The 18001-nt window shown below is 35.4% G+C and overlaps 1 protein-coding gene across 2 annotated transcripts; it reads left to right on the forward strand.

Annotated features, from left to right (window-relative positions):
• Positions 1–1219: 1219 nt before the first annotated feature.
• LOC125472941 (F-box/FBD/LRR-repeat protein At1g13570-like) lies at positions 1220–3335 on the forward strand. 2 transcript variants are annotated; one of them, XM_048575076.1, is made up of 5 exons: positions 1220–1375; positions 1452–1490; positions 1594–2351; positions 2526–2681; positions 2807–3335. In XM_048575076.1, exons 3-5 carry the CDS (start codon positions 1632–1634, stop codon positions 3077–3079), a joined length of 1149 nt encoding a protein of 382 aa, XP_048431033.1. In that variant the 5' UTR covers positions 1220–1375; positions 1452–1490; positions 1594–1631; the 3' UTR covers positions 3080–3335. The 2 variants fall into 2 exon arrangements, with proteins under 2 accessions (XP_048431033.1, XP_048431032.1); XM_048575075.1 differs by lacking the exon at positions 1452–1490 and having other exon boundaries at positions 1221–1375.
• The last annotated feature ends 14666 nt before the right edge of the window (positions 3336–18001 follow it).

Below are 18001 nucleotides of genomic sequence, written 5' to 3' on the forward strand. Positions count from 1 at the left end.
CTATAAATACCCCACATTCTACCAAATTGGAAAGGGCTTTTGCAACCTTAACCTTAAGCACTTTACTCTCTCAGAGTAGCTAACTTAGGCATCGGAGATCCGTTGACCTAACACCCCCCCCCCCCACCTCGTGGGTGCGTGAGGCTTAGGTCTTTGATCGAATGTGTTGATTGTTTTGCAGGTGCATTTTCGTCAAGACTGAAGACAGCGGCAATTTGCATCCACAATAGTGGCTGACGAAAAAGAAGGTATTAAAAGAAAGATTTAGAGAACTCTTGCCCCATTATTAAAGAAGTCCATTTTTATCAATCAGTGAAGATGCCCCTATAATGACAGAAACAGAATCTTGATATCCGAAATAAAATCAAATTTTCATAGAAAAGGATGAGGTTTTTAAACCTTAAATTAATTCACATTAAATAAGCATGTCCTTGATTGACAAGAAAGCTTTTCAATGGCTTGTTAATTAGCTTTCATCCAAGGCATTGTAGATCTCGAAGAGATTTCATGTTTTTGTGTTGTTATGGCTCAAAGTCTGTTAGTTTACGACTACAGCTAGCTAGGGTTTTTCCTTTTTTAAGTTTCCAGATTTTATGTTTTATTTTTATCATTAATATTAGTTAAAATCTACATAAGTATCAAAGTCATTTAATGAATAAATAAGAACCCTTGGATTGGATGTTATTAAATCTAAAGGCTACCTTAATCCTGAATATATATATATATATATATATATATATATATATTCAGTTCGGTGGTTTGGGATTCCTAAACCATTGAATAGGTAATACCGAATAGTTGGGGATCGGTTCGGTTTGACGTCCCCAAAATTATGAAAATTTCAGTTTGGGACTTTTTTGGTTTGGGATCGAATTTTTTCGATTTAATTCAGAATTTTCGAGAATTTTTTCCAGCCTTAGAAGTGGGTTAAAAAACCATTTGCCCCGTTTATGATGTGATACATTTTTAATCATTAATTTATGTTTAGATGGTCAGGATGTGAAGCGGAGTGCAGTCGGGCAGGGGAGAAAACATGCATAGGGAATCGTATACAGTAACAAAAGGTGGGAATCGAATATGAAAGAGAAGTCACATTTAATTGTCAATTCTTAACTATCAAGTTAAGAATAACAATGTGAAAGGGAATCAAATTCAAGACCCCAATGGGTTCCTCTCACAAGTGGTTATTCCTACCTTGACCTTTAATTGTTAATTCCTAACTTGACCAAATTCAAGACTCCAATCGATTCTTAATCCACACATATAAACTTTGTTTTACAACTTTATGCAGATCGATTTCCATTTGCAGCGATCTTGTGAAAGGAAGCTTAATCAGTTAGTTCACTGTATATCTCCAGTTAGTTTCTGGACAAAGGTAAGTTGTTTTGCTTTAGTTTTTGTACGTATGCAATTTGCATTAGACAAACTCCGTCCCATTGATATTGATGCAGGTGAGACATTTTCTGATTACTTCCATTAAATCGTTTCCTGTGAGTGGAAATCTGAACTCGTTTTGTCACTATATACAACTCTTTCTACACTCTCTCTCTCACATGGTCTAAACGATTTAATTTTTTTCTTTGAATATCTTAGATACAAAAAGAACCGCGAAGTTCCGTTCGGAAAGAAAGATGGCGTTGGATAGAATAAGCAACTTACCAAGCGATGTTGTAGAAAATATTTTGTCCCGTTTGTCGATTAAGGAGGCAGTAAGTACAAGTGTTTTATCAAGTAACTGGAGGTACAAGACGGCTATGCTTCCACATCTTGTGTTTGATAATCGGTGTTTTTCAAATAAAAACCTTACAACTTTTGAGAATATTGTCAATCAAGTACTCCTACTTCACATTGGACCTATAAACACATTCAAGCTTTCCCATCTAGATCGTCTTCCCACTAGTGATATTGATCGATGGATTCTTCATCTCTCGAGAAATGCTATCAAAGAGTTGATACTCCACATTTGGAAAGGGGATCCCTACAAGGTGCCTTCATGTTTGTTTTCTTGTCAAGATTTAGTTCATTTGGAGTTATACAACTGTTTGCTAAAACCTCCTTCCACATTCAAAGGCTTCAAGAGTTTGAAGAGCCTTGATATTCGTTTAATTACTCTGGCCCCAGATGTGTTTGATAAAATGATTGTTTGCAGTCCTCTGCTTGAGAAGTTGACTGTAGCGTACATTGATGGTTTAACACGTCTCAAGATTGGTGCACCAAATCTCCAATATCTTAAGGTTAATGGTGATTTCGAGAATGTTTCCCTTGAGAATACTTTAAATCTTGTTGAAGTTTCCATTGCCTTGGATGGTAGCTATGACCAGAGGCTGGTTCCTGGCAATTGTAGCAATTTGGTGAAGTTTTTTGTTTACCTGCCTCATATTCAACGGCTAAGGATTGAGAGTTTCTTTTTACAGGTAATGGTTTTTGTGTTTTCCTAATTTTGTTTAACATCCTTTACATGTCCTTGTGAATTTGAGCGTATTAATTCACTGATCCTGCTTCCTTCTGCATCTTTTCTTCTCCAGTATTTAGCATTTGGTGATTTGCCGGAGAAGCTTCCTGAACCATTATTATCTCTGAATTATCTCTCTGTCGTTATACGCTTTAAGCATCTGAAGGAGCTGTTAACTGCTCTTTTCCTTATAAGAAATTCTCCTTCTCTAAAAGTACTAAGCATTTCGGTGAGTTTAATTCTTTTGATGATTCATTTTCTACCCTTGAAAACCAACTCTACGCTAAAGCTTTATAGTTTGGAGAGCTGTTTAGCGTTAAAGTTTAAGATTCTAATTCTATTAGCATTGTGTAGGCAGAGGAGGATCAGGCTGTACTTGTGGAAGAAGCAAAGTATTTGTTAGATGACAACGAGAATTGCCTGTTGACCCAACTACAAATTGTGACAATAATCGGAGTTTCCGGTGTTGAAACAGAACTAGATTTTATCAGATTTCTGCTTTCAAATGCACCTGTGCTTAAGAGGATGACTGTTAAACCTGCTTCTGTGAATGGTGAACTAGTGAAAAAGTTGCTCCAGTTTAGGCGTGCCTCAGCTTTTGCAGAGATAATCTACATGGACCCATAATTCATCCACGATATACTATTGAAGCTAATTACTTCATTCGCTTGCACAAATAAATGTAATGTCTGCTGTTTGCTTCCTATTTTTCCTTTCTGGTAAACAATGTAATGTCTTCTCTCCTCTTTGGCACAAAACGTATACAAAAATTGATCCAGTGCTTGTTATTTACAATGGTTTATTGTCGTGCTTGCAAGACGAAGATCACATGTACATTGATGGTTTGTAGCCTCTGACCTCTAAAACACAATATTTTATGACACTCTGGCCTTTAATACTAACAATCTTTGTCTTTTTTGTACCAAAGACAGATATCATCTGAAAATAACAATAACAACAAAAACAACAAAGCCTTATATCCCACTAATTGTTGTCGGCTGTATGAATCCCAAAACGATAGTGCGCTCAGTTTTGGATCAAGTCTACTGTTAGCTCTAAGTACTCCATGTCTTTAAAGTCTTTGTCCAAGTCTTCCTAGGTCTTCCTCCACCATTTTTCCCCAAGCATCTGTCTCATATGAAAATAATTAGTAAAACTTAACAAAATGCGAGAAATATTAAAAGTAATACAGAAGGTTTGGTTCAGTTATATATATATATATATATATATATATATATATATATATATATATTCTATCTACACACTCAAACATCCGGGGTCACAGTTTAAATGATCTTGACTCCACCTGCCATGGCCATTATATTAGATTATGGACATCTCTTTACTAGTTGAATATCTTAGAAACAAAGAAAACCATTAAAGTCCTGTTCGAAATAAAAGCAACGCGTATTCAGTTGGCTATCTGGGCTCAAGCCACGAAACGTCCCATTCCGTGAGAGATATCTGAAACGGAGAATAAATTGAATTCTTTATTTGGTCAGCCATTCACTGAGACAACCATAGCCCAACACCATGAGCTCTATACCAGGTTGCACTCTTTTTTGGCGCAAGAAGAAGCTTTTTGGCATCAACGGTCCAAGGAAAATTGGTTACAACTTGGTGATCAAAATACTAAGTATTTCCATCAGAAGGCAAATCGGAGACAACGGAGAAACGGGTTACATTGTTTGTTTGATGAAGCTGGCGTATGGCATGAAGATAAGCTTGGTACGGAGAATGTTATTGTTGAGTATTTTACAAAATTATTCAAATCTCAAGGTGAAGTGGACGCGATGGAAATTCTGAAGGTTGTCAATCCCAAGGTTTCGGCAGAGATGAACCAAGAACTTCTTCGGCAAGTTTCAAACGAGGAAATTAAGTCGGCATTTTTCCAAATGCATCCAACTAAGGCCCCAGGACCTAATGATATGTCACCTGGGTTCTATCAAAAGCATTGGGAGATTGTCGGCCAAGATATTTGTGAAGGGGTTAGGTATCTTCTCTCATCGGGGCATATGCTTCGGAAAATTAATTATACGCATGTTACGTTGATTCCGAAGAAAATGGATCCTACTTCAATGACCCAGCTTCGACCGATTAGTCTTTGTAATGTGATCTATAAGATTTGTTCCAAGGTTCTCACTGCGAGGTTGAAAGTTATATTGCCGGATATTGTGTCGTCTTCTCAAAGTGCTTTTATTCCAGGCCGTTTGATCTCTGATAATTGTTTGATAGCTTCAGAGATTGCTCATTATATGCATAGAAAGAACAATGGGTGGAATGGGGCGATGGCTTTGAAATTGGATATTAGTAAAACATATGATCATATAGAATGGAGTTTTTTGGAGCAAATGATGAGGAGGTTAGGGTTTGCGGAGGAATGGATTCACTGGATAATGATGTGTGTTACTACTGTATCATATTCTTTCAGTCTAAATGGAGAGCTTCATCCTAAACAGGGTATTCGTCAAGGTGATCCATTGTCTCCATTTTTATTTGTGTTATGTGCCGAGTGTCTGTCAGCTTTATTTGACTCATGGGAAGCACAAGGTCAAATTCAAGGTGTAATGGTTTGTAATGGGGCCCCAAGTGTTAATCATCTCCTATTTGCGGATGATAGTTTTATCTTTGCTATGAGTTCTCTCTAAGAATGCATATAGGTGAAGGAGTTGTTATGAACTTATGAACGGGCGTCCGGATAGGCGGTGAACCTTGCCAAAAGTAGTGTGGCTTTTAGTAGAAACCTTACGGTTATGGATGCACAGTTACTGGCCGATTGCCTAGAAATGGAAAGGTGGATTATCATGACTGTTGTCTTGGTTTACCGGTTTTTGTGGGTTGGTCGAAGAAGGAGACCTTTGCATATATTAAAGACCATCCTTGGAAGAAGCTAAATGGTTGGCGGGGCTCTTTGTTGAGTAATGCGGGTAAAGAAATACTCGTAAAAACAATAGTTCAAGCAATACCATTGTATACAATGCAAACGTTTTTACTACCTAAGTCTTTTTGTGAGGATTTGAACAAAATGGTAGCTCAGTTTTGGTGGGGCAGGAAAGCAGGTAAGCGTCGCATTCATTGGGTGAAGTGGCAAAAATTGTGTAAACCAAAGAGTGAGGGTGGCCTAGGGTTCAAAGATTTATATGCTTTGAACATGGCGTTGATGGCCAAGTAAGGGTGGAGATTGATTCAATATCCTCACTCTCTAGTTGCTCGTATCTTTAAAGCCCAGTATTATCCCAAAATAGATTCTCTGCAGGCTTCAATTTCCTCTAATTCATCCTATTGCTGGGAAAGTGTGGCAGATTCCAGGATCATTATTCAGAGGGGTGCTCGTTGGAAGGTTGGAGATGGATTAAGTATAAAGATTTGGGGGATAGTTGGTTGCCAAGGGGGACCTTTTATAAAGTACTTAGTGGTAGACCGGCTAGGGTGCACCCTTCCCTTATGGTGCATTCTTTTAATGGTGGACAATGAAGGGATGCGTTGGAATACAAATTTAATTCGTAATTGGTTTATGGAGGAGGAAGCAAGTTTGATTTTGAGTATCCCATTGAGTTTATTTAATCCAGCAGATTCTATGATTTGGACTAAAGAGTCTAAGGGTGTATTTACGACTAAGAGTGATTACTTTGTGGCACGAACATGTCATGGTCTTGGTGGGGATGAACCAATTGGATCTGCACTAAATGAGGAGACAAAATTTCTTTGGAAAGCTCTATGGCGTGCAAAGGTACCGGGGAAAGTCAAAATTTGTGTTTGGCGTAGGTATATGAATGCTTTGCCAACAAAAGTGAATTTAAAGAATAGACGGGTTCTTACGGAGGATATATGTGGGCTCTGTGATAAGGAGGCAGAGACAGTTGAACACGCTCTATTACAGTGCCCACGATCAGCTGCAATTTGGTTTGGCAGTCCTATGGGAATTCGTATGTTTCAGAGGATAGGGGAGGGCTTTGGTGGATGGTTGATCAATATGGCAAAAACAGTCACTAATGATAGTTTTGAGTTACTTTTGGTGTGGAGCGTTTGGAAGGTATGTAACGAGTTTATTTGGAAAGGTGTGGATGCATCACCATTGGATGTGCAACTTAAAGCCCAAACGTGGCTGACGGAATTCAAGAAATGGAATGAGGTTCAACTAGGCCTGGCAAACGGGTCGTGTCTATCGTGTTCGTGTCGTTTTCGTGTAACACCTGTTATCTTAACGGGTCGTGTCGTGTCACACCCGTTATCTTAACGGGTCCTTAACAGGTTGTGTCACTTTACCCAACGGGTAAAGTGACCCGACCCGTTATGACCCGTTAAGAAAAAAAATATTTTTTTTTTAAATTTGCACATACCACACATTGCCACGTAAATATTACTTCAAAACATTAAAACATTTCTCGTTCAAGTACTATGTCTACACTCAAAAATAAAAGCCTAATAAAAAAATAATACATACACTACTAATCTATTACAAATATTAAATGTGCAAGGATAAAGAGTTTTTGTTTTTAAGATTGTAAGTCTTTCTCAAAAGTTTACACCTTCATTTACAAAATCTTCAATTTACATCGATCATCATGAAATTGTATTAGAACTTTGCCTTGATTTATTGCCTTCAAGAGTAATGTTGAAGATGAGTAATGAGAGTGTTGATTACCTACACAATGGACGGCTGAGATTAAATCTCAGCCGATCCAATGGTTATCAATTTTTCAAATTTAATAAAATATATATATATATAATTATGAAATGGACGGCTGAGATTTAATCTCAGCCGATCCAATGGTCATCAATTTTTAAATTTAATTTAATATATATAATTATTATAGTTTTTACTTTTTAGGGGATATAAAATTATTAAATTAATGTATATAATTATTAATATTATAGTTGATTCATACTTTTATTAAGTATATAAATTATAACATAAGATTTTGTGATATCCACATCCACTAGTGTAAATATTTTAAATTGAAGATCGAATTCATTCATTGTATTCATATAGGGTCAAGGAGTGTAGTTATAAAAAATCATCAAAATCGGAGTTAAAATAACCGTTAAATCGTGATTTTTCGTTTATAACCGTTGAAAAGCTTTGTCCCGTTACTTGATCTCTGAATGTTTTTTTTTTGTGATTTTTTGCTGAAGTGATCTCCAAGCATATACAAACAATTTTGACGGTTTGGATCGTTGAAATTAGTTTTGGAGAATTCGTAAAACGATAGATTGACTAACACTTAGAGTTTATTTATACTTTCATTAAGTATAACATAAGATTTTGTGGTATCCACTTGTGTAAATATTTTAAATTGAAGATCGAATTCATTCATTGTATTCATATAAGGTCAATGAGTGTAGTTATAAAAAATCATCAAAATCGGAGTTAAAATAACAGTTAAATCGTGATTTTTCGTTTATAACTGTTGAAAAGCTTTGTCCCGTTACTTGATCTCTGAATGTGTTTTTTTTGTGATTTTTTGCTGAAGTGATCTCCAAGCGTATACAAACAATTTTGACGGTTTGGATAGTTGAAATTAGTTTTGGAGAATTCGTAAAACGATAGATTGACTAACACTTAGAGTTTATTTATACTTTCATTAAGTATAACATAAGATTTTGTGGTATCCACTTGTATAAATATTTTAAATTGAAGATCGAATTCATTCATTGTATTCATATAGGGTCAATGAGTGTAGTTATAAAAAATCATCAAAATCGGAGTTAAAATAACCGTTAAATCGTGATTTTTCGTTTATAACCGTTGAAAAGCTTTGTCCCGTTACTTGATCTCTGAATGTTTTTTTTTTTTGTGATTTTTTGCTGAAGTGATCTCCAAGCATATACAAACAATTTTGACGGTTTGGATCGTTGAAATTAGTTTTGGAGAATTCGTAAAACGATAGATTGACTAACACTTAGAGTTTATTTATACTTTCATTAAGTATAACATAAGATTTTGTGGTATCCACTTGTGTAAATATTTTAAATTGAAGATCGAATTCATATAGGGTCAATGAGTGTAGTTATAAAAAATCATCAAAATCGGAGTTAAAATAACCGTTAAATCGTGATTTTTCGTTTATAACCGTTGAAAAGCTTTGTCCCATTACTTGATCTCTGAATGTTTTTTTTTTGTGATTTTTTTCTGAAGTGATCTCCAAGCATATACAAACAATTTTGACGGTTTGGATCATTGAAATTAGTTTTGAAGAATTTGGAAAACGATAGATTGACTAATTCCCTCACTTTTCGTAAAACGATAGTTAATAACTTAAAAAAAAAAAAAAAAATTTCTCACCACTTCTATTAATTTTCATTTTTCCCTCTCTTTTTTGTTACCTTTTCAACTTTTTCTTATCATTTTCACTTTTTCCTCCAACATCTTTCCCTAATTCCCTCACTTTTTTGTTTTATTTTCAACTTTTCTTAACATTTTCATTTTACCTCCATTTTTTTTTTCAAAAAGGGCGGCAAAGTTGGCAAATGGCAATGGCAAAAAATTGATTATTGAAATTTGAATGGAAACAAATCACATCTGAGTCTGACACATCAAATTTCAATGGATGCAAAATCATGCAAATATGCAATGCATGATCATGAATATTAAATTATTAATTAATAATTATTACAGTTTTTATAAAATTTAATATATATATATATATATATATATAATTATTATAGATGGACTTAATATTTTGGGGGTATAATTATTATAGTATATATAATTATTATAAATTTATAATTATTATAAATTTTATAGTTAATTATTTATATATATATATATATATATATATATTTATTATAATTTTTAGGGGTATAAAATTGTAAAATTAATGTATATAATTATTACAGTATTTTTTTAGAGTTATAAAATTATAAAAATAATATTCTGCTTATCGTGTTTCGTGTTACCCACGTGTATACCCGAACCAACCCGTTATCTTAACAGGTGCTTATCGGGTTACCCGATAAGTCCCGATTCGTTATCGTGTCGACTCAAACACCTGTTAATTTCGTGTCGTGTCGGGTCGGGTTATCGGGTCGTGTCAGAAATTGCCAGGCCTAGGTTCAACCACACTCACCAATGGTTTGTGTTCAGAAATGGAAACATTCGGAATTTGGTTGGATAAAGTGTAACTTTGATGCGGCTTGGGATGAGACTGGTTCATATGGGGGTATAGGGATTATCGTTCGAAACGCAACAAGATGTTTCATGGACGCAATGGTGTTGCGCGAGACTAGTACCAGCTCAACGATGCATGCAGAGGCTGCTGCTGCACGGGCAGCAACTATGTTTGCTCATTGGCGTGAGGAACAAGTGCAGGTGGAAGGCGATGCTCTTATGGTGGTTGCTACTATTCAGAATGCGGGAACAGCTTTACATGGTCATTTTGGTCACCTGTTTGCTGATACACAGTAGATTATGCAAGAGTTCAAGCAATGGAAGATTTCCTTCGGACCAAGAGAGACGAACAGAGTGGCACATCAACTTGTACAGTTGAGTCTAACGTTTAACCATCCAATTTCTTAGTTTGAAGAACCCCCTGATATTATTTCTGATATATTATTGGAGTATATTCTTTATAGTTAAATTGGTGCAGGCCACTCTTTTTTTCCTTCGATCGGGTTGAAAGTCCTAGCAAGGTTTTTATTGAGGCCCACTGTTAGCACCCTATCCTCGAATTTGTATGTATTTCTACAATTCAATGAATATCGTACTTGCTTCAAAAAAACAAAGTCTTGTTCGAAATGAAAGATGGAATTGGATAGAATTAGCAACTTACCGAGTGATATAAAAGGACAAAATTTGTCACTTAAGCCTATTAAGGAGGCAATGAAGACAAGTGTTTTGTCAAGCAAATGGAGGTTCAACTCGGCAATGATTCCACATCTTGTGTTTGCCATTGAGAGTATTGTAGATCAAGGACTCTTGCTTCGGATTGGCTCCGTACACACATTCAAGCTTTCTCATCTAGGTTTTGTAGCCAATAATTCTTTTGATTGAGGGATTCGTCATCTATCAAGAAATCGTATCAAAGAGTTGGTATTTGAAATCGAGGAAGCATATGCTTACAACATGACTTCATGTTTGTGTTCTTGTCAAGATTTGGTTCATTTAGAGTTATTTAATTGGTTGCTAAATGCTCCTTCCTCCTTCAAAGGCTTCAGGAGTTTGAAGAGCCTTTGTCTTCATGAAGTTACCATGGCTCGAAATGTGTTTGATAATCTCATTGTTTGATGCCCTATACTTGTTTGGTGAAGAACTTAGCTATGCTCCCGCTAGTCCTAGCTGTTTGGTCAAGTTTTTAACATGTTCACCTGCCCCATATTCGAAGCCCAAAAGCGAAGCCTATAGCAACTGAGAAACAAAACTACTCCGCGAGCCAACAATGTTTGTTTTCACGCGAACAAAATTCCTTTCAATTTACATAACGATGAATTTTGATTAATTATTTTTCTCTGAAATTTTTCTGTGGTTGTGGATTTAGGGTTTTTTCTCATGGGGGAATTTGGGTTTAATTCAGCTCTTTTTTTTTTCCTTTTTTTTAAAAAAAAAAAAAAGTTTCCATTGATTAATTATCAATTAAATTTTATGAGCTTGTAGATATTGTTATTTATCGAGATTAATTAATTATCTGTGAAATCTTCTAATGGTGGATTTTTGGGTTTTAACTTCCCAAAACTTCAGTTTCAACTTTGAAGTTGTAGAGCATTTCAATAAGAATTTCAACTTGTAGTCAAAAGGCGAGTCATAATAAATTTGTATTGAATTTATCATGTACAAGATCTAAGACTTTTTGCTTACAATTAGAGAAACACCACTGAAATGTAGGACTAATTAACTGGCTAGCTCTCTTTAACGTAACTTAAAAATTATTAGTTCATGTGTTCGCATTACAAAGTAGAGCATTGTCCTTCTCGTAATAACTACACACCAATTTTTGTTGGATTTTAGTGGTCGAAACAGAATATAAAAGTCTTTCTTTTGTGCATGACTGAATGCGACTTGGATATCCATTTTTTGTCATGATTAATGACATTTTTAATTTTTATACTGCTTTATTTTTTTGAAGCAAAGAAACTCGTATAAGTCTCTTAGTGTAGATAATATCGTTTGTTTAAAAAAAATAAGAAATTAAAAAAACACTATGTGAGTCTTGTTCGAAAAGAAAATTGGAATTGGATAGCATTACACTAAGATGAACTTCAACCCTTGGAATAAATCCTCCCCCCCCCCCTCCCAAAATTTTCCTCCAACTCTTGTTCTAAAATGGAGTTTAAGTGTTAAAACTAAAATAAATAAATAAAAAGGGCCAAATTCCGGCCAAAATTTAGGCCAAAGAAAATTATGGGGTCCACAAGTGAGAGTGAGATTCGGCGCATGAAGCCCTCCGCCAGGTCTGGACATGTTCATGCCTGACACACGCTAAGCCCAGCATCAGGCATGGCCCCACCCATGTGGGCATGTCGCCCACTTGTTTACTGGCATTGATGAGCATAATGGCTATTTTTCTGACCAACGGTCCACATTCAATTTTTTTTTTTTTAGTTTTATATGTATTGAATCCAACGGCTGAGCTCGATTATAATCAAATCTAATAGAAAAAAAAAAAAAAAGATATAATAATCCAAATTTTAATCCAACAGCTAAAAAAATTTTAAAAAAATTATTTAACTCAAAATTCACCCAAAAACTCTATAAATATCAATGCATTTGTGATGTGGTAGAAATTAACACACAAATTAAACCCTATAAATTATGCAATCGTAGTACAAGTAAGTAGGGATCGTTCTATTCCGAGGATTAGAAGGGATGTTAATCAACACAAATTAAACTTATAAAACTGAAAACTAAGTTAAACTAACAACAAAACAATGGCTGGGGGGATTTTGGATGAATTGAATTAAAACGAAAGTCAAGTGCAGCAAGTAAATTAAGTTGTGAATGAAATATGGATGAAAGGATAGCTAAAGGATTCTTCTCCACACATGAATCATATGCATATAAATCGATTTCCAGTTATTCTTCCTATAAACCATGAATGACAATGCCCCAAATTAATTATGAACAGCACTAATTAACTCTCAAATTTTCCAAAGTTCATTGAATTGGACTCAGTGACGCGACCAAATTATTCTTCTCAAGCTCCCTAACTATGAAAAGCATGATAGAGATACATCTCAAAGACCATTAAGTTCTATGAAAAATCATAAGCATTGACAAAGCATTCGTAACTATGAAAAGCATGATACTCATGCCAAGAATTTACTTAACTCAATCATGACTAGTGACTTTTACTACGTACAAATATAAGTTCGTAACTATTAGGTTAAATTCCCTTATATTCTAGCATCAAATCCTTGCATGCAAACTAAGTGTGCACCCTTAATAAACATACAAGAATAAGTTCTCTATAAAACAAATAAGTAAATCGCATTCATGTTTTATGAAATAATAACTGGATGTAATCAATTTATATAAAACATATGATCATAACTTCGAATTCATGTCTAGCTAAAAGAAATTTAGTTACAAATGTCCATCATAACTAAAAAGCAATCTAAATAAACATTGAAACTTAAAACAAAGATAGAAAGAACTCTGAAAATTCTGGCAACTTCAATGGATGAATGGTAGGCATGGCACACTCTAAATCTCTGTAGGAATTTCATATATATAGGGGAAAATGGCTGAATCCAAGGAGGTTTTGGCGTTTTTGAGTTATTTTAAGGACTCTAAATGTCACGTCCCGCCCCGGGGGGGAACCACTTCCCGGACCCGCTCCACCACCGTAGCACGATATTGTCCGCTTTGGGCCCCGACCACGCCCTCACGGTTTTGTTTCTGAGAACTCACACGAGAACTTCCCAATGAGTCACCCATCCTGGGAGTGCTCTCGCGTGCTACTCGCCTAACTTCGGAGTTCCAAAGGAACCCGAAGCGAGTGAGCTCCCAAAAGGCCTCGTGCTAGGTAGGGATGGGAATATACATATAAAGATCACTCCCCTAGGCGATATGGGATGTCACAATCCACTTCTCTTAGGGGCCCGACATCCTCGTCGGCACACATGCGACCAGGGTTAGGCTATGATATCAAATTGTCACATCCCAGCCTAGGAGAGACCACTTCCCGGGCCCGCTCTACCACCGTAGCACAATATTGTCCGCTTTGGGCCCCGACCACGCCCTCACGGTTTTGTTTCTGGGAACTCACATGAGAACTTCCTGATGGGTCACCCATCTTGGGAGTGCTCTCGCGCGGTACTCGCTTAACTTCGGAGTTCCAAATGAACCCGAAGCCAGTGAGCTCGCAAAGGCCTCGTGCTAAGTACGGATGGGAATATACATATAAGGATCACTCCCCTGGGCGATGTGGGATGTCACACTAAAAATCAGGTAGAAAGTGTTGGAATGTGATTAGGATTCTTCCTTGCAACTGGAGATAAGATAAGATAAGATAAGATAAGATAGGATAGGATAAGTTAATGTTCCTCTCCAATTAGGATTCCTCTTTCTTGTGTAATTCCTTGCCTTCCAAGCCTCAACTTTAATTTCTTCAAATTTTAGCACATGTCTAGCACCATTTAAACACCAAAAACGTTCAACCCATATGCTATCCACGTAGGCTATCCAATCCAAGTGCAAAACTGCTCCAAATTGCTCCATTTTGCCATTTATTGTTATCTTTACCAATTGGACCTACAATAATACAAAAATAACTTAAATTACTACAATAAATAGAAATTAACTAAATAAATGCAAAGAAATAAGATAACAAAGTCGCATAAATATGCTCCTATCAATTTGTTCAAACATCCACACAAAACTCACTTTTCTCCTACAATTCTTCCAACTTTTCTTTCTACCATATTCCAAAACCATTTCTTCCCATTTCCACAATTTTCAAGATGGCAAAAGATCATATTAGAAGTCGTAATTGGACCTTTGACGAAGATGTTGCTTTATGCTTGGCATGTATTTCTATTAGCGAAGATGGTGCCGTTGGCACGAATCAACATAAAAAGGTTTTGTGGGGTAAAATCATTAATAAGTTCAATGAAAATCCGAAGGGAAGTTGGTGGTTTTTACGATCAATGGAATGTTATCAACAAAGCGTGTAGTTTATGGAAGTGAAGCTTGGAGAAAGCGTGGTTGACATGGCTAGTGGAAGGAGCGCCGCAGAAGTGGTGAGTTTCTTTGTTGATATTTTATTTGTCATATACATAATATTATTTTGCAACTAATTGTACTTATGTATTTCTTGCATAGGTTGACAAAGCAATGGTAATTTACAAGATAAGAACTACACCAACAAATCAAGCTTTTAAGTTGTATCATGCTTGGGGCGTCCTTAAGGATTGTTCGAGGTGGGGAACCAATGCGGACCAACAATGGGGAAAATTATTTGATAGTGAAGCCGCAAAGACAAATGATGTCAATGAAGGTGTTGATTCGTTGACCCCAACTTCTTCTTTTGGAAGTCCCCGGGAAGAGATAAGCAAAAGGAAGCAAAGAGAAAAGGGAAGTTCCAATATCCAATTAGTACAGTGATTTCTCCCGAATTTCTAAAATTGACCGAATGTCATAGCTCTTAGGAGGAAGAAGCGGCCCGAATGCGTTTGGCCTTTATGAAGGAAGGGGAAAGGGATATCATCTCAAGGGGTATCTTTCAAGATGATGATTCATCTCAAGGCTATATCCCAAGTCCACCACCAAGTCAAGATGGTGGATATCATTATTAAGTTTATATAGTTTATTAATTATTGATTGTATTAAGTTTATATAGTTTATTAATTATCATTTGTATTAAGTTTATGTAGTTTATTAATTGTCGTTTGTATTAAATTTATATAGTTTATTAATTGTCATTTTTATTAAGTTTATGACTTATTAATTATCGTTTGTATTAAATTTATGGCTTATTAATTATCGTTTTTATTAAATTTATGGCTTATTAGCTATTGTTCTATTATTCTAAATGCCTTCAATAATTATTGTACATATTGTAGCACACTTTGATGTACAATAGATGCCTTCAATAATTCAAAGGACCTTCAATAATTATTGTACATACTATTGCACACTTTGATGTACAATAGGTGTCTTCAATAATTCAAACAGCCTTCAATAATTTTTGACAACGTCCTAGACAAAAGACTTGTTACAAGAAGACACTTCAATTTATTACTAGAAAATACAAACATAAAACACTTAAAATTATTACAGAAAATAACAACATATCACACTTAAATTTAACACAAGAACACATTAATACACCAACATAGCACATTTCCAACACTAACACATAAATACACTTAAGATTATCCATCATCAACATTCTCCTTCTCGGCACCATATATGGTCAACCAAATCCTTTCGTAGTGTGTCATTGATAAGCTTATATTTATATATATTTTATATCAAATTCACTTGTCTTTTCTTAGTTAGTTCCTTATATTTTTTGAGTTATTTACTTTGTTTTTGTGTTTTGTAGGATTTGTCAAGTAAAGAAAAGAAAAATAACACAAGTGAAATTTTAAGTAACAAATTCGTCAAAACTGTTTGTGCAGGTCAGCTGACTTTGGAAGCAAGTTGCGGACAGCTCAAAATCAATTAGAGAATGAGCCTTATATGCTTGGAAAGCTACGGATGTCTATTTTCTGGTGCATTTCACGGATTGTTAATATCATTTTTCTAGAAGTTATGGCCGTTTTAACACTAAAAGGTTCCCAAGAGGCTGAGCATACCCTCAATGGCGAAGCCACCCCCAAAGCTTAGGTAGGTTGTAGCCCATAGAGGTTTATTGTAAATTCATGTTTTAATTGCTTATGCTAATGCATGTAGTTTATAGGGCCACTCAATTTTAATATAGGTTAATATTTAATGTATACTTAGTGCATGATAGGTAATAATAATATTTTTATGCTAAAAATAAAATGAGTTCTCTCTATTCTCCATCCTTTTACAGTGGTGGAGATAAGTGTTTCCCTTGTACCACAACGTGGGTTCGAACCTCGGCTCCCTAATCTAAAATCTAATCTAACAAATCTATCATTTGACCAAAAAAGGACTTTTTACCCTATGTAGTCTATCCATTGTGCTTCTTACTCAAGAAAAGAAAATGATTTTTTTTAATCAACCATTAAACCCCTAGCTCCTTAATTTCCTTGCTTTATGTTTAGATTTTCCGATGAATGTCACATTTGGTACATTCTTAATCTCCTTATTTACTAGTCTTCATTTAATTAGTAGGTTAATTATTTATATGGTCCTTGAATTTTCCGATTAGATTACGATTTTGAGATTTATATTTCATCGTTGTTTCATGCATTCTTCATCAAGGCCAGACAAATAAACGTATAATTTTGTGGTACTAATTTCAGCCAACTCATCCAGAAAAAATAAATAAATAAATCTTGGCTCCACTCCTGCATATCCTTCCATGCATTCTTCATCTATCAAGAAACCCTTTTAAAGAGTTAGCGCCTAAAGTTCGATCAAACCTCCTCCCAAATTCAATGGTTTGGGAAGATGAAGAGTCATGATCTTCGTCAAGTTACCATTGCCCAAGATGTGCTGGAAAATCTGATTGTTTGTTGTACGATGTGCTCTAGATTACAGTTGCCTCACCTTATGCCAAGTGTAGACATCGAAATTTCGGTGAAGTAAATGTTCATCAACACATTAAATCTCAACATGTTGGGGCTTACGTGGCATGCACTATGTGTCTCACAAATCCTACACATGACATGTGACTCATAAAAAATGGACGAGTCATCAAAGGTGACACGTGTCAATATTTTGGCGGGAATTAATTAAGGTTAATTCTTGGAGAGAAGGAGAGAGTTCGGAGTGAGGGAAACGAAAGGACCAAGACTGGGGTGTTAACCCACTTAATACTTTTTCAAAGTTAAAATTACATAAATACCCCTCTACCAAATAGGCTCGTAACTCTCTTGAAACTCCAAATTAAATTCTATGTATGCCCACACTTTTATGAGTACGAAAACCAAATAAAGGAACTAAGAAAGTAGGAGAAATTGAAATTTAACTTGATGCTCAATATTTAATTAAGACACCCAACTCGGGGCATTTTGGTCATTTCATATTGTTCGAGAATAAAATACATTCTTTGAAAGTACGGGTTCGATTTTAGTATGAACTTCAGGTTCATAAAAAGGGGTACCTATAAGAACACATAATACAACATACAATTCAAGTGTAGTGAATTTGGGGTTTGCTTCAGGAACCCGAATGTGAGTAGCTTCAGGACTATGAAAGATGTCAACGGTTCAAAAAAAAAAAATAATAATATGTTGAATTGTTAATGCCATAAAAATGGACTTCAAGCTAATAATTTTGAATTTTTGTCGAATTTATAGACTACTGGTCACTTAAATTAATTCAATAGATTGAGACTATAAATGATTGATCGTGGAAGCAAATAATAACGTTCGGATCATATTAGCCTTGGTTGGCTTTGCTAATTACGAAAATATAGCTTAATAGGGCTTTAGCCGGGAACACCCCTAAATATTTGGGTGTTGCGAAGAAGCAAC

Source organism: the organism of the source record quoted next, unplaced genomic scaffold (assembly GCF_019419815.1).
Source record: "Pyrus x bretschneideri cultivar Hongxiangsu unplaced genomic scaffold, Pyrus_bretschneideri_v1 Contig77, whole genome shotgun sequence".
Lineage (NCBI taxonomy): Eukaryota > Viridiplantae > Streptophyta > Magnoliopsida > Rosales > Rosaceae > Pyrus > Pyrus x bretschneideri.

Bases quoted from the DNA above. Each gene is read 5' to 3' on its own strand.
- LOC125472941 (XM_048575076.1), top strand. From the start codon at position 1,632: ATGGCGTTGGATAGAATAAGCAACTTACCAAGCGATGTTGTAGAAAAT. The intron at 2,352-2,525 runs GTGAAGTTTTTT...TTTCTTCTCCAG, and splicing joins CTGGCAATTGTAGCAATTTG to TATTTAGCATTTGGTGATTT. The intron at 2,682-2,806 runs GTGAGTTTAATT...AGCATTGTGTAG, and splicing joins TAAAAGTACTAAGCATTTCG to GCAGAGGAGGATCAGGCTGT.